Source organism: Podarcis muralis, chromosome 10 (assembly GCF_964188315.1).
Source record: "Podarcis muralis chromosome 10, rPodMur119.hap1.1, whole genome shotgun sequence".
Taxonomy (NCBI): domain Eukaryota; kingdom Metazoa; phylum Chordata; class Lepidosauria; order Squamata; family Lacertidae; genus Podarcis; species Podarcis muralis.
In genome coordinates, this window is record NC_135664.1 from 44968577 (window position 1) to 44985461 (window position 16885).

General features: G+C 41.1%; 2 protein-coding genes and 1 non-coding gene across 3 annotated transcripts in view; all 3 read left to right on the top strand.

The window, feature by feature from the left end:
* UBN2 (ubinuclein 2) overlaps positions 1–8634 on the top strand; it is a 48119-nt gene extending 39485 nt beyond the window's left edge. The window contains exon 17 of the mRNA XM_028746492.2: positions 43–8634. Within this exon, the coding sequence (XP_028602325.2) occupies positions 43–92 (50 nt within the window). The 3' untranslated portion in view covers positions 93–8634. The remainder of the gene's footprint in view (positions 1–42) is intronic.
* A 1816-nt stretch (positions 8635–10450) lies between these two features.
* Positions 10451–10523, top strand: TRNAR-CCU (transfer RNA arginine (anticodon CCU)). The gene has a single exon. It is a non-coding gene; the product is annotated as a tRNA-Arg (tRNA).
* Positions 10524–11346: 823 nt separating this feature from the next.
* FMC1 (formation of mitochondrial complex V assembly factor 1) lies at positions 11347–13748 on the top strand. The gene is made up of 2 exons (XM_028747816.2): positions 11347–11628; positions 13430–13748. Exons 1-2 carry the CDS (start codon positions 11497–11499, stop codon positions 13631–13633), a joined length of 336 nt encoding a protein of 111 aa, XP_028603649.1. The 5' UTR covers positions 11347–11496; the 3' UTR covers positions 13634–13748.
* The last annotated feature ends 3137 nt before the right edge of the window (positions 13749–16885 follow it).

A 16885-nucleotide genomic window follows, 5' to 3' on the forward strand; every position in this document is an offset into this window, starting at 1 on the left:
ATTTACCTTATATGAATCCCCCCTTTCATCTTCAAATTCCAGATGGAGGCCAAAGTAAAGGGGACACTAAGTTACAGAGGAAAACCCAGTGATGTCCTGATGAGCCAGGGAGTTAAAGTGGTTCTGCTTTGCTGATGGAGACTGACCAGTTGGGAAAGTGCTTACGCGGACACAGAGCTGCTGTTTCTGTCAATGTTTACATATTCTGATTCCAAGCACTGTGGTGAGGAGGAGGAGGAGGAGAAGAAGAAAAAGAATACTTGATCAAAGAGAGAAGGAAAAGGAGGAAAGTGTTCATGTAAAAATGGTTCATAGTTTGATATCTCCTAGTGAATTCCCAAAGCCTTTTATCCTTTCTGAATAGCTCAGAAAGGTTTGGCCAAATAGGTTCAGTTGTCAAACCTACAGCAGCACAAACCTTCTTTCAGGCTGATATCTGATAGTGGATCTGTGAAAGGAAGCTAAAATAGACATCTCTATCCATCATGCAAGTGAGGCCATACATCTGTTGTCCCCAGGGAAGTCTACAGTATATGCCAGTTAGGAACATTCTGTACAGCTTTGGATAATGTGGCATATAAAGCAGAAATTGTGATTATGTAGAAAAGCAAGGAAGAAAGTATTTTCTCCACACCAAGCTAAGGCCATTTTGTCACTATCTCTTTGAAGAGCCTAAAGATTACAGACGGGGAGGATTGTTCACCATAGGTAATGTCATTGACCAGGGTAGAGTTTTTCCCCTCTCACGATGGGAGGAAGGGAGAAGTCGGAGGGTGTTCTGTAACCATTCTTCAATTTAACTTCATATACTCAAATATAAAATGAGAACTTACTTGGCTTCATCAGACCAGATCTTGCTTTCAGTATCTTCTGAAGAAAGTCTTTTCCTGCCCTTAATCTTGCTGTAGTACTTCAGAGTTGCCTTATTTTTCATAAACATAATCCAGAAATCTCCAGTTTTGATCCTTTGTGAAGAAAGTCTTGTCTCTGGTTCTTCTCCCTCTTGTAATAGCTCTAAAAAGTCTCACACTGTATTGATTTCCAGCTCACAATAACTACATGTAGCTTGCTTTTGTACAGAATCTTGCTTTTCTCAGTACTGTTCAAAGCCTTCTCCAAAGAGTAGTTGAGGTGCCTTCAGCCTTGGCTTAAAATATGTACCTCCAGCATTCCTAATACCTGCATAGCTAGGAGGTATAAAACCTGACCCCCTTGTTGCACAGGGACACAACTTCTTTGCTGACATTCAGTTTTTGATAGCAATATGTTAGATGTTGGGGAGGCAAATCTTGTATTGCACTTCGTAATTATTACAGAAGGAATATTTGGATCAAAATATAATTTTGTTAAGAAAAATCAAGAAGGCATGAGACATTGTGCTCTTCTGTAAAAAGTATCTATTTTCTCTCACTTAAATCTTATTAAAACATTTTGACCAGTTCTAGCCTGAAAAAACTGAAAAATCTTAAGTAATCTGAAAATGAAGGCCATTCTCCAATAAAGGTATATGCGCATGCAGGAGAACATGTATAGCTGGGGGTTTCTTTGAAACTTCAACTGCAAATTGGTCAAGCTGCAGTTTAAGCAGACAAGCAGCTTGTCTGTTGAACAGTATGAGTGGCTGCATTAAAACTTCAGAGAAATCTTTGGCTCTTCATAGTGTTCTACCCACATACCTGTATAGCTTTATTGTATAGTGGCCTAGATCACACTTGCTGCTGCCTTCTACCAGACACGTTTTTTGTTTCCAGGTATGTTCCTTCATCTTAGAAAGCCAGATATGTTATATTTACTAATTTAGATTTCACACTAATTCTATATGTAAAAATATACATATATTTAAATAATATATAATATAAATACAGTAACTGAATGTTGGGTTGAGCCCACTAATAAAGAACTTTGCACAACATCATGGAATAAAAAACTCAGTTAAATATTGAATTTTACCAAATGCAAGGTAAACAAAAGACTTTTCTAAGATATTTCTTGTAGTTTGGTAGAAGGGACTACAAACTTGCCATACTTAGTTCAGAATATATTTGGCTGGTTCATTCCCCCAAACCTTAGAGTCCCCAAACTATTAACTGGTATATTTTCTTCTCTTACTCATTTTGCTGACCCTTGAGATAAAAGTAAAAACTTCCTTGTTCACCACAGCATATATTCCATGCATAAACATACAAAATCTTACATTCTCTGCAAGCTTGTTACTATAGTGTTGGCTTTCCCTTGTAGCAATTTAAAGCCTGCATTGCAAATTAAGTATGTTTTTGAATCCTTTTTTAATGTATCTTGAAAGTGTGACTACGTTGAGAAAAATAAAAGTAATAAATGCAGTTATTGCTTGAGTGAGATAGAAATGTATTTTCAGTAAAATACCATCAAATGTGAGGTTACATTGGCTTAACTAGAAGGAATTTAGTGAGAATTTGGCATGTGATGAGTCTGCCTTTGCGGATCTTATTATGAACACTAAATCTTAGGCAGGCAATATTCCTTTTCCCCCTCTGTTCATTCTGATATGCAGTAGGAGAAAGTATGGAGGTCAAATGTTTTTCTGGCAGACTTAGTTTTTTGCTTCCAGGTGTTTATCACGGATAGAAATATTGTACCAGACAATTCATTTATGTCACTTTTTCCCTTTTAAGCTCTTCTGTATTTATAAAGCAAAATTTTAGTCCATGGTTAAGCTACTGAAAAATGAAATTTCCTCCTTTAGAACAAAATAGCACAAATTGCCTGCCCCTTCAGTATAGCTCATGCATATTCTAATAATATATTACATCAGTGAATGAGTTGATTGGTCAGACTACACAGTCATTCATCCCGCCACAAAGAAGTCAAACAGGAATAAGCTGGGCATACAATGTGAACTCTCAGACGATCAAGTTTCAAAAACAGCCAGCTGTAAGTATCAGAAGACATTGTGACACCAGTAAAATAATGATGGATGCCAACTCTGCACTGTGTGCACAGTAAAGGGGAAAAAAGATATTGGAATGAATCAACACAGTGAAGTGCAGCATTTTTTAAAAAATAAAAAGATATAGGCACATGAGCTGAATAGTTGGATCTAATGAATTGGCTAGAAAGAGGATAAATAGCATTCTAATGCGGTTTAATTTGATGAACTTCCTGCATAGTAAGATTCCATTTAGTTGTGTGATGTTTTTAAAGGTCTTCGGGAATTCACGTTGCTCTTGTCCTAACCCCCTCAGTATTCACAAGCAATAAGTCAAAGCTGTTATTCTGGGCAGCTGAGCTGAACCAGGAACTAAAATGGCAAGCTCACTCTGAGCCTCAAATACAAGCAATAATTTTCAAGTACAGGTTTGGAAATTGAATATTATTTAAATTATGCCTTCTGCTATGTGTGCTTAACCTTATGGGAACACACTAGCAATTTCCAGGTTATCTGGAATTTATCCAAAATCTAGATAAAGGATACAGGCATTGAACTACAAGATGCAAAAACGTCAGTTGTCTTAACAATATATTGTTCTCCTCCAACCTTAAGATAAAAGTTGATGGTTTAAATTACTCCTTTTTGTTCAGACTTTTATATCTGCTTGTCTCCCGGAAGATGGTTGGGAATTTTGTCAAAGTCAAAGGTGTGGGTGCTGTGGGTTTGACATCTGTTTTATTAAATAAGAAGTGACTTTTAATTTATCCAGCTGGAAGTGGGGTAGACAAGCAAGATGACACTTCTTTCCATTTTTAGCAGTCTAATCCAACCTCTGCATAGCCTCTCCACTTGGTACAAAAGTAAAGATTCTGCAATTCCGAAGCTACCATCAGTTATACGGAACCATAATCATCTGACAGATAGTCTCTTAAAGCTCCCAACTGTCTTATGTTTGCTGCTACATTCGTGGAAAGAACTTTTGGCTATATTTATAAGTAAATTTAAATCTAGTTTACAGATTGGTTTTAGAGTTGCCCACGGGAAGATTAGAATGTCTTGATTTATTGGAGTGCATTGGCAACAGATATAGTGACTGCGCTTATTTTTTTTATTTTGGGACTTTTCAGGATAGTATTGCAGGGAAGAAGCAAAGCCTGCAGTCAGGCTAAGCTTTGGAAGGTTTTCACCCAGGTCTCTTCCAGTGTTGGTCATTGTAGAATTGCTTGCTTTTTCTATTTTCTAAAAACTAAACACAAAGGTAAACAACTGATCAACATTTTATGCAATTTAATTTTATGGCAACGTGTAAAAGTTTTTATATAATTTGGTTCTGCCTCTGAATAGTGTGATCACTCCAACTTACTTGATTCAGGCCTTTGTCCTTTGGTTAAGTGCCTTTTCTTTGTTTTTTGTTCCCAACTTTCCTCAAAAAGTATACTCAGAGGTCCTAAAGTGCTAGGAGGTATTTGGAAGAACCTTGAACCTGCCAATATGACTTTATGCTGTTAAAATGACTTTTCCCTTCTGTAATTAGTGTGTGTAATGTTATCACTGCTGTATTATGGCATTCATTATTAGGTGCTTGCTTTCACACATGGCAGTATTCCCGACAGCCCTAATGTTTCATATGTTTTCTGTAGCATTAATGTTTACTTACAAAGGTGAACACAGACACAGGTGAGAGTATGGTAATTAGGTGTATTTGAGCAACTGTAAGGAAATGAGTGGTTAGTTGGAAATGGGCTGAACTATTCTCACTGGAGTTTCAGGTTGCATATTAAATTTTAGTATAATAGTGCTAGTCTGATAGTGGTATAAATATTGAATAAACTTGAACTGGTATTCCTAAAGTGTGACACAATTCTCAACAAAATATAACATTCTTAGCAAAAAAAGAAGAAGCACTGAACAAATTTCCACAAGTTTTAGAAATTGTATCAAGAATTCGTATTTCTTAAATCAAACTAGCAAGGTTAATTTCAGTTCCGGCAACACAAAAAGTGCTGGCTAAAAAGGTAGAATCCTTTTCATATTGTTCTACTCCATCTGAGGAACCTGTTCTTTGGATCTCTAGGCAGCTATCTGGTGACAGTAGTGACTAAATATTCCTACTTAAAGTGACTGTTTCCCATGCACATTGAGCTTCCCTGTGTTGCTCAGATACATATCTAAAAATCTGTGTCAGAATTAGTCACACAAGTATCTTGCAATTAAGTAGCAAATTTGCTAAATTAAAGAGTAGCAAACTAGTTTCAAGCAAAGAATTACAACAGGATTTCACTTAATGTCAATATTTTTATGACGCCTACTACTGTAAATTAATGAACTGTGAGAATAGTAAAAATGCAACCTAGCAATCAGAATAAGTAAATGTGCATTTTAAAGCTTGTTATATATTTGTAAAAAAATAATCTGGGTTTTCTTTAACAGTGTATTATTTAACAAGGTTTTACTATCTCTAAAACAGATCTAAGTTCTGTCAAAATAATTCTGAATCAATGGTTGGGCACTCAGTGCTGAATACTGCTATACCTGTTTAGGTGAAGGTGGCTCATTGTGGCTGAGGGAGATATTATCTATGTAGTGAGTTAGTTTCTTCCTAATTCCAGTGCAAATATTGGAGAAGATTGTTCTACCTCTAGTCAAAAAAGGGGTTTGAACAAACTTCCATTTAGCAAGGAATGTTCTAATTGGGAGGGAAGAGAGAGACTGCCATGCCCTTGTTTGTTTGAAGCCTGAGCTATGGCCTAAAATTAAGCTTTAAGGAACTTACATTTAGGAAAAAATGAGCTTGCTCTAAACATAACTTCATCAAAGAACCCCAAAATGTGTCATTTTCTATGGGTGGAAGTATTAGGGAAATGTGGTGGTGTGGAATCAGTGTAACAGTGCAGAAATTGCCCTTACTCTTCTCTGAATCCACTTCTCAGGACCCTTTTGCTCAATTTTGCCTTTTTACAGCTCCCACCAATTTTTTGGTGGTTGAAGTTTTAAAAGAGCTTTGAGATTAAGCTAAGGAACCATTCAACTCACTCGCTCCAGGAAACGCAAGCTCCGTGTTTAGACCATTTTCAGTTCTTTTCCCTAATTGAATTATCCTTTCGTTTGGCACAGCAGAAAACCAGGGTTCTCTAGTTTTATCTTACCATAAATGTTGCATTGTGGAGCAGTTCTTGTGCAGGATAAGAGTGTCTTTGTTCCATATAACAAATAATTTTCTGAAGCCTTCACCCATTCCTATTGTAGACTGTTAAATAGTGTACACGACATTCAATTATTTTTCACCTTTTTAAGGACTGAGGATTTTTCACTTGCTGTGCTGACATTTAGCAGCAAAGATAACAACTGGGTATGCTCTTTCCTGACATAAAACATAAATTGGCAGAAACAAGCAAATTCAGAGGAAGCTAAATGGTAGGCATGGCACTCAATGTTTATTTAGAAGCAACTGGTTTTTAGCACAGGGGGGCAGGGATGGTCTTTGTTTTCAGCCTTTCCCTTCTATCTACAAGGCCTTAGTTTGATTCAGTAGGCAGTAAAATAAACTATGCATATAACTAGACTTATCATTCAGTAGCACATATACATTTCCCATGCTGGTGTGACGTTTACCCAAAGAAACAAGATATAGCTTTTTGAATGTGTATACTACAGAAATATTTTTGTAACATGGAAATTAAACTCTAGATAAAAAGCAAAAAGACTTTCACCAGTTCAAAGCTAGTGTCATGAAGAAACTTCATGGCTTTAAGAACGATATTAAAATCTGATGATGTAATGCCTTGATTGACATTATCAAATATGCAGACATGAAACACGTAACTATGGGAGAAAGATCCTTCATTACCATCAGCAAACAGAACTTGATAAATCTGCAAGTGAATGAATACCTCACCTGTACACAGAGAAATGTCAGTTGGACATTTTAACTAACTCTTCCTCTAGATAGACCCTCCTCTAAATGTAAGTCAATTTAGAATCCTGATACTTTTCTGCCTCCTCTTGCACATTTCAGTGTTGGACCTTCTGTGGTTTAAATAATTGCCTGACTAAACTCCCTGATGTTGCAACTGGTGCACTTTTGTCATTCATTCTCAGTGTTGGAGGTAGATTCTAAGCTTTAGAGTATTTGGACTGCTAGCAAGCAAGCAAAAACTCAATTATACTTACGTTACTTTAAAATAAGCTTAACTTGACCTCAAACCTGCTGAGCAGCGTTGAATTTTTAGCATTATAAACTAGCTCTCCCCCTTTCCCCCTCTTAGCACATTCAGACCTAAACATTACATTTCATCCATTGTATTTTCTAGGTCACAATATGTTTATTATAAGTGAGTGCCTGTGTCATAAATTCAGAGCATTGAGCAGAAATTATTCTGGAACAAAAGACTAAAATGAATTTTCCTAATAAAGGGAATCAATCAACAGTAAAGCTTTGAAGTTTAAAGGCTAGCAGTTCTAACCTTTCTGCTGAATCACGTGTGTGTGTTTTCTTCACCTATTAACATTCACTTGGGGGAGAAGTAAGCTTTTAATACCTAGCTCAGTTGGCTATACATTTTAATAGAAGAGGTTATACAAAGTGAGGAAACTTCTACATGGTTAGCTCACTACTTGACAAAATTGACACATGAGTAGTTTTAAAAAATTACTAGTTTGTATACCCCTCCTTAATGTAACAAGCTTCCTTATCAAGTAGTGGTGCTGTAATAAACCATACTTGGCAAACACATCTGAAGCAGTAACTGTGTTCTAGGTTCCACATGTAGGCTTACTTTACTAGTTAGAACTGGAGTTTTTATGTAACTGAAGGGGAAACCTTTGGCTTCATGTGGGGAGAATACTCTCCTAAAACATCTTCCATGTGATAATGTACTCCATGCAACAAATATAAATGGCTTCTCTTAGAGAAGGGGGCTTGAGTAGCCAAACACAGCTACTTGATAACTGGTGCCAACTGCTTTTGGTTTTGCTTTTTAGGGAGATGTGTTCTACTGACGTGGCGTAAATGATTTTATCTTTTCCTCCTCTCTCAAACCGAATCTGAACACAATATTTGAATTAACTTTTTTGTAATAATCTCAGGACCTGAAAGATTGTAGCATAGTGTGTCTTAAATGATGTACTGTACCAGCCATGAATTTTGTAAATACCCCTATCGCCCTCCTTTTTGTATTTTTGTTCTTTTTTTAAGTATGTAAGGCTCCTCACCAGAACTGGTGCTTGCTTACTATCCATCTAAAACTGGAGTAGGAAAAAGGGAAAGCTGCTGTCACAATTGCCTGCCCCAGTTCTAAGTGTACGTTAAGGTTTGCTCAATTTTTAAAATGCTATTTATCTGGGAAGCAAATACTTTTACTCCTAGCACACTATATCATGGTTTGGACCTGAACAATAACATATTGAATAACATATATTTGTTCCAGAACCAAAATTGCTTGATGTCAGAAGCAAGCAATTTTCTTCATGGCATGCCTGCCTCTGAAGTCCAGGAATTCCCAGTTTTCACACTTCCAAACAGGGTGCAGATTTTTATTTTTTTGCAACAGACTTCCTCTAAGAATGCATCTGTAGTTAGCAGATATCTGATCTGAAGTGGGAGCCTTGTTCAATTGAGTGTAAGTGTTCCTGTTCTTAACTATGGCAGGGCCTTCATGAGTGTTTTCCCCCCTTTTGTATGTGTCATGTGTCTGTGCTGTATTAAATAAAGAGGAATGTACATATAAGCCCATCTGTCTTCTGCTATTTATTTATGTAATTGAAGCCATTAAAACATGCAATGTTGCTATCAAATAATGCATTTTTTAAACCCAACAAAACTAACAGTATAGGGAGAACAATATGATTTAGAGTACAATGAAAACACAAAATATCAAAGCAAAAACTCATATACCTGATCCCCAAATGATCACAAAAAAGATATTTACAGAAGCAAGAAGAGGGTTGTGTGTTGTCAAGACTACATGTGAAGAAAAATCCTCAGTCTAGGTCCAGTTGTCAAAAATGCGCTCTCGTAACAGTGGCATGTGAAGCAGCACCTTGGCTAAGAATGCAAGAGAGCAGGTAGATTCAACTAGAAGCTATCCTGGACACAGGAAGGTTAGGGTCTAAAGCACTGAGCCCTAGGGCTTGCCGATCGGAAGGTCGGCGGTTTGAATCCCAGTGACAGGGTGAGCTCCTGTTGTTCGGTCCCAGCTCCTGTCAACCTAGCAGTTCGAAAGCACATCAAAGTGCAAGTAGATAAATAGGGACTGCTCCGGCGGGAAGGTAAACAGCGTTTCTGTGTGCTGCTCTGGTTTCGCCAGAAGCGGCTTAGTCATGCTGGCCACATGACCCAGAAAAACTGTCTGTGGACAAATGCCGGCTCCCTTGGCCAGTAAAGCGAGATGAGCGCCGCAACCCCAGAGTCGTTCATGACTGGACTTAACTGTCAGGGGTCCTTTACCTTTTTACCAATACATTGAATTGGTCCTGCAAATGGATTGGGAGCTAATGAGGAAGACAGTACACCAGCATTAACTGCCAGTGCCTCTGGCAGATTTCTTTTGTATTAATTTTAATTTTGTTCCCATTGAGGCTTTTGCACAGGCACCCTCACAATAGCACCTTGCAGTAGTCTAATCCAGATGTTACTAAGGCATACATGACTGTTCAGGTCAGACCTCACCATGGAGGATTCCAACCTAAGATGGGAAAAGACTGATTGTAATCCAGGCATGGGATACATTATATTGTCATGTTACTGCATTATAATGTCATGTTACTGTTACTCTTTTTCCTAATACTGTACTTCAGTTGCGCAGAAGTAATTGTACACAGAAACACTATTAGAGCTTTTTCATATACAACCAGTTCCAATAGAACTGATAAACTGGTGATATTTATTGCCCATTGTAGAGGTGCCATACACTATTTACTCAGGTGACAGGATTGTTGTGAATTGGAAATACTGTAATATGTAAAGCATCCCTTAAACTGTTGAATAGTTTTTAAAAAGCCACCTTGTAGGCAAATTTGGAAGCTGGAGGAATTATTAGCAAAACTGTGCTAATGAAAAAAGGGATGCATGATATTTTGCAAGCATTTTAAAACTGATGCATTTTACAAGGATGGTAGGTGAGCAAATAACTAGGAAAGAAAAGCAATGTGTTTCTAAAGCTCTGTTAAGTTTATCTTGGGGGAAAAATGCTGTGGTGGCATACCTCTGAATAAACATGAAGGGCTGTTATATGCATATTCTTTGTAAATATGTTTATGTATGGACGAAACAAACGCATAAACCTTAGTGTTTAACACTCTTGCTCTTCCCGGTCTTCATTCTGCATTCAGCAAGAGGCGAGTTCCTTCGCAACGCAGAGAGCCCTTACTTAGCTCTATGGGCGCCTTCGTGTGTCTAGAAACATGTGGGGCAACGTCCGGCATGCAAACGTCACAGTGTTGCCGGATGAGCAACCTGCGACGTATAAGGAAGGGGTGGGACGTGTCTACGAAAAATGCGGTGTTAGGTACAATAACAGGATTGGAAGACTTAAAACTGTGTTAGCCCCAGTGGCCTAATGGATAAGGCATTGGCCTCCTAAGCCAGGGATTGTGGGTTCGAGTCCCATCTGGGGTGAAGTTTTTTTCCACACTTCCTCCCTCTCTGTTATTCAGCTTACATTTTTAAGCTGTTTGAAGAATTACGCTTCCTCTCAGCGCGGTGGTCGGAGTAAGGCATTAACTACAGTTATACTAACGGTAACGTGAGCGACACGCAGAGTAGTAATATTCTGCTGACTCTCTCGATACTACTTATGAGTAACTTTGTCGCTGTGCGTAGCTTTCGTGCGGCGTGTTCATTTCACACAGCCTTTCCACAGTAAAACTAATCATTTCACAGCCCTCGTCTTCAGCACACGGAGGCTTAGCACATTTATGGCATAAAATGTGGTGGACCCCAGCCCGCTTCATAACAGGTTTACGCCACGAATGTGCAGCTAAGCCTTTATGGCGCCTTTGAGCACTTTCTGGGACCCACCAGGGCTGACCACTGTTGGGAGTCTATTTGCAGGCAAGGCTGGCGGTGGAAGAGCCTGGCTGTCAAGGCACCTCTGAAAGGGAAGCCTTCTGTGCTGGGAGAACCAGCGGTCCTCAGGCCGTTGTGGAACTACAATTCCCGCCGTGCCTGGCCGGAGATTTCAGGCATGGGTGTAGCGGGGCGCGGGGGCAGCTTCCCCCCAAATCTAGGAAACACATAGAAACACTTAACTGACAAACTGCATCGCAGAGATCTCGGTTCTGCCCCCCCCCCCATAAATCCTGGCCACGCCCACGCGTTCGGAAGTTTGAGTCCAACAGCCGTTGTTTCCTCGCGCCCTGCCTGCTCAGTTTGCTCCCCCACGTCACGCCTCGGCCCCGAACTTAAGCACGAGGCTGCCGCGACGCCCACGCAGCTCGCTGAGTTCGGTTGATCTCGGCTCTGTTAGCCGTCCCTGCAGGGCGAGCGAAAGGAGCTGTTCCGCGTTCCCCCGTCGGCTGATCTTATTGGCTGAACCTGGAACGGGCTGCGGCGTTTCCTTGGCTGAGAGGAACCGAAGTGTTTGGCCAAGATGGCGGCGCTGGGTTCGCCTCTCCGTACTTTCCGCGGTCTGCTGCGCGAGCTCCGCTATGTGCAAGGCGGCCGCTCCTACCGGGAGACGGAGGCTTACCGATATCTGAAGGAAGCCTTCCGCGCCCACCGGGTACGTTGGTGAGGAGGAGTCGGCACGGCTGTGGGGTCGCTGCGTAAACAGAATGTGTGTCCCGTAATGTCGTTTATAATGTCGACCTTCTAGGTTACGGTAATGCACGCTGCGCGCGGCTGCTGTGGATAACCATAGCGTCTAGTCTCTTCATAAAATCCTAAGAGTGCATTTCGCGCCTTAGGGTCTCCGCTATCCTCTCCCTGCGGTTTTATGGGTCCAGTTCAAGTTGTTAGATCCAGTACACTGCACCCAAACAGCTTTGGTTTATATACCAACCCTCTTTTTGATGTCTGCTCCCAGCTTTTATCAGCTAAGAAAATCATCTTGATATAAAGCAATTTGAGCGAATGAGACCAATAGGGGGTCCAGTGGTAAAGAAGGCTGTCTCTGCACATGGTGTAGAGGGAAGTGAGGGACAAATGGGCTTGTCAACCTGGTAAGGGGGCCCATCTAGGAGAAGGAAAACTCTGATCTTAAACCTCAGCCACTTTGCAACTATCAACATTCGTGAGAAAGGCTTTGGGAGTAAATCCTGAGGAAAAATCAGTACCAACTGCCTTGTGGGACATCTTCAGGAGAAGAAAAGGCTAAGAAGTAAACCCTACCTACACCAATCTGGAGTGGAGTCCCTAAGATTGGCTGGATGGTGCCTTCTACTCCTTCTTCCGGCAACTCCTGTAGTCAAGCTGGTGCCAGACATATTGCTCTACTTTCATTTGGACTACATCAGCAAGGCCGAGAGGCAGGTCTTGTCTGGTCAGCCCAGGACTTATGTACACATTGCTCAGGCTTGTGCCCCGGGAAGGTCACTTTGGTGCTACTAACATAGTGGTACCCCTGGAGGCACACTCCAGTGTCTCTAGAGCAGAGGTTTTCAACCTTTTTGAGTCCATGGCTCCCTTGACCAACTACAGGAGTGACACTCCTATGGGGCTCAGGAGCTCAGTTATGTCACCCCTCGCCTGCAGAGCTGGCAGTCTTTCACGCTTTTTCGAACACCCTCCCTTGTGGAGTGTTCTCTCAGCCTCCTGTCCTCTCCCCTCTCCTTGGGAGTCCTCTGGGCAGCCACTGCTGCTGTCCCTGGTCTCTTGAGCTGCTGCCCCTTGCTCCAAAGAGAAGTACCTCCTCAAACTGCCCCACAGGGGCCTGGGACTTATCTGTTCATTCCCAACAGCAAGGGCTGGAGGACTGGCTGGGCTCCCTCAACTGCTTGCTTGCTTACTCCAAGGCCACATCAGCTCCTGGCAAATAGCACCCCCTGGCCAGCCCAAGACACCATTCACCTGTGGAGCTTGTAGCCAGGGCTGCAACAAACAGCTGTGCAAGCTTTTGGTAGCCAGAGATGCAAGAGGGCATCAGAGGAGGGAGAGAAGAAAAGAGAGACAGAGGCCAGTCTTGCCCGTGACACCCCTGAACATCATTCAAGGCACCCCAGGATGCCACGGCACACTGGTTGAAAACCGCTGCTCTAGAGATAGACAGATGCCAACAATTGTCTATGACTAAGTGTATTAACTGCAATTTCTGAACTTTTTTCAAAAGCAACTCCATATAGATTACTGTTAAATGCAGTGACATCTGGAGGTTACTAGAGATGTGTTATGCCATCTCTTTCTGGGTAGAGTCATAGCTGGCATTCTAGTCTAAACTGATATGCTTGTTTAGCTTGGCCATAATAATCTGATCAAATTAAAATGTATCTAGATCTAGCAAATTTCACAGCTTGATGGGATTCTAATAAGAATGCATAGATATATATTTATGAGGTTCTTATGTTCACCTATCTCTCTGTTTGCAGGTAACCAGTGAAAAATTATGCAGGGCCCAGCATGACCTACATTTCCAGGCTGCCACCTATCTCTGTCTTCTGCGTAGTGTCCGAGAGCACTTAGCATTGCATAAGGAATATCATGGCAAAGGAGAGCGGTCAACAGAGGAAGCAGCTGGTCTTGTAGGCCTTAAACTGCCACAACAGCCTGGAGGGAAAGGATGGGAGCCATGAATATAACAAGATTTGTTCTTACTTCCTGAGAATGCTATATTGAGTTTTATTTTTGAAGAGACACATTTGTTCAAGTAAAAATGCTTGTATGAAATATAGGACTCTTAATCAGAAATTTGCAGTGCCCTTAAATGTGTTAAAGTACAGTCAACTCTTCTGATACATATATTTGGTTGCTTATTCCATCTTCCCTTTCAGCCTGCCTGCACTGCCATAACAAAGTGTTAACTATACAGACTGCAAAGTGCGTATGATGAAGACTCAGCTGTTTTCCCAACCAGGATTTTCTTTGATCCATTGAGTTAAGAAATACTAATTTGGGGTGTAATCCTTTCCACACTTACCTGAGAGTAAGCCCCAGTGAAGCCAGAACTTACTTCAAAGTAAACACGCACTGTAAATGTGCAATCAAAGCTACCTTGGAAATTGATAATTTAAATAGTTTAAATGTCAACCACCTTGCAACTAGCCAATTCAAAATCAACAGTTAAAAACTAACATGATATGATATGATAAAGCATCAGTTATAAAAACTACAAACTTACTATTGCTTACTTTTAGAAAGACTGTGTAAGTACAGTAAATTGTATCCGCTAAAAAGATGGTCGTTAGTGCCAGGCAGGCCTCCCTAGAGAGGACATTTTATAGATAAGGTGCCATGCCCAACTGGATCCTTTTTCCTGTCACCACTTGCCAATCCTTTGAAGATGGAGGGGCACAGCAAAGGGGTACTGAAAATAGCTGCAAGGTTCAAGCAGTCTTGTGTGGTAGAATACTGTTTTTCAGGTATCAGGTTCCCTAGCTGCATATATCTTTATAGGCAATCACCACCACTTTGAATTGTACCTGGAAATGAACCAGCAGCCAGGATAGCTATTTAAAAACGGGGGATGTTTGAAGCATATAGTTGCTGCACTTAATAATCTGGCAGAAACATTTTTTAGTAATTGAACGTGTCTAGGAAGTCTTCAAAAGCAGCTATACAGAAAGCACTGCCGCAGTCTGAAGATTGCTTAGATGGTTATTCTGATCTCTGTCCAGGAGACACTATTGGAAGGTACTGCATACCATGAGGATCATTTAAGCATCCAGCATTCTGGATTTAGCAGAACCCCTAGCTATGAAGCTAATCATACAAACACTGTTCAGTACCATTCTGTAACTGGCCTGCTTCTTCCATGATCAGAAAAGCTACCTTCTAACAGTACATCTGACTTGTCTGGATTGATCTTTGGTTTATTGGCCTTACACATCCATTACAGTTTGCAAACACTGATTCAGCACTCCCATTATTTAACCTTAATGTAACAAAAAAGAGAACTTAGGTGAGTGCAACTGGAATCTCCAGCTGAACTGATTTGACTGTACATGTTAAGAAATGATTTTTAAAAAGACTTTTGCAGCAATGCTGTGTTGTTTGATGTTGCATTTCCCCCCATTTATTACATTATTATGTTTCATTTCACATTTTTGTAAGTTGCTCTCTGAAAGTATCCTAAAATGTAGGTATAAATATATTAAATAAATAAACATAAATGTATAGGAAACTAGATGGACCCTAAAGTATAAATACAATAATGTCCATGAGTAGTCTCCTAGGACCACCTTCTGGAATTGGATGTCTAGGTCAGGACTGAAACCAATAATAATAATAAAAAAGAACAGTCCCAACCCTATTCAGAAGATACTGTCAATGATATCGAAAGCTTTCTAGAGATGCTGAACAGGGTAGGCCACAATGCATTTCCCTCTCCTGGTATAGCCCATCCATCTGGGCAACCAAATAATAATAATAATAATTTATTATTTGTACCCCGCCCATCTGACTGGGTTTCCCCAGCCACTCTGGGCGGCTTTCAGAAAGACCAAAAATACACTAAGATGTCACACATTAAAAACTTCCCTGAACAGGGCTGCCTTCAGATGTCTTCTAAATGTCAGGTAGTTGTTCTTCTCTTTGACATCTGATGGGAGGGCGTTCCACAGGGTGGGTGCCACTACTGAAAAGGCCCTCTGTCCGGTTCCCTGTAGCTTTGCTTCTCGCAATGAGGGAACCGCCAGAAGGCCCTCGGCACTGGACCTCAGCGTCCGGGCAGAACAATGGGGGTGGAGACGCTCCTTCAGTTTTTGTATTGAAGCTTAATTGAAATACAGTGGTTCTTGAACGTAATCCATTCCAGGAGTCTGTTCAACTCCCAAAACCGTTAGAAAACCATGGCACTGCTTCCAATTGGCTTTAGGAGCTTCCTGCACTCAATTGGAAGCCGCGGAAGCCGCTTCGGATGTTTGGCTTCCGAAAAACGTTAGCAAACTGGAACACTTCAGTGTTTGCGGCATTTCAGAGCTGATTTGTTCAGCAACTAAGCCGTTCGGGAACCAAGGTATCACTGTAGATCCAGAAGGGTGGATGGATTTGTATGGCAATCACTGAAAGACCATGCATTGTTTTCATTGGGGGGGGGGGGTATGTCAACAGAAGAAGTCTTTAGAGGTCTCACAATTGCCTCTTTCAGTGCTAATAGCCAAGGTGCATTATGTGCAAGGCAGTTGGCTACGCTCTGCCAAGCACCTTGCCCATCCCCAGGCTGCAGCAAAGTGAAATTCATCCATCAAAGTAAGAATGGATGGTTAACTTGAATATATCCATAAACTGAAAACAGGAGCTGATCTATATATTAGATGCACCCATATATTGAACTGCACAACTAGTACCATGTAATATGCAACTGGTGACGAATCTAAACTTCTTATTTATTTTTATTCCATCTATCTTTCAAGAAGCTTAGAGTGGCCTACAGTTTCAGACCATAGCCCTGTGAAGGATATGCTCAAAGACAGTAACAGGCGCAGGGTTAGTGGGAATTTAAAACTGGGACTTCTTGGCTTATGTCAAGTGATGTACACCCTCTAGCCACCCTATTCAAAAACGATGCAGCTATTATCACCTCTAAACTGTGGCCAGTGGTTTGGCTACGAAAAGGACCTTTTGAAGTTTCAAGAGGGGGAGAGGAAGGTGAGCTTCCTCCAACGCTGTGGCCAAAGGAGTCGTTTTCTCTTTAAGAACATCTGCTAGGCCGCTGACGCTCGTCTGATTCAAAGGACAAAACGTCACAGAAAGAGGCTACGGGAGTCGCCTCCAATCAGCTCAAGCGGCGACCCGAAGGCAGGAGCGAGAACGCCTGACGTCGCAGGCTCGACGAGCGCCTGGTTTAGCCAATCAGAGCGATACAAATAGTCGGGGAAGGCGGGAGC

Bases quoted from the DNA above. Each gene is read 5' to 3' on its own strand.
- FMC1 (XM_028747816.2), top strand. From the start codon at position 11,497: ATGGCGGCGCTGGGTTCGCCTCTCCGTACTTTCCGCGGTCTGCTGCGC. The intron at 11,629-13,429 runs GTACGTTGGTGA...CTCTGTTTGCAG, and splicing joins AAGCCTTCCGCGCCCACCGG to GTAACCAGTGAAAAATTATG.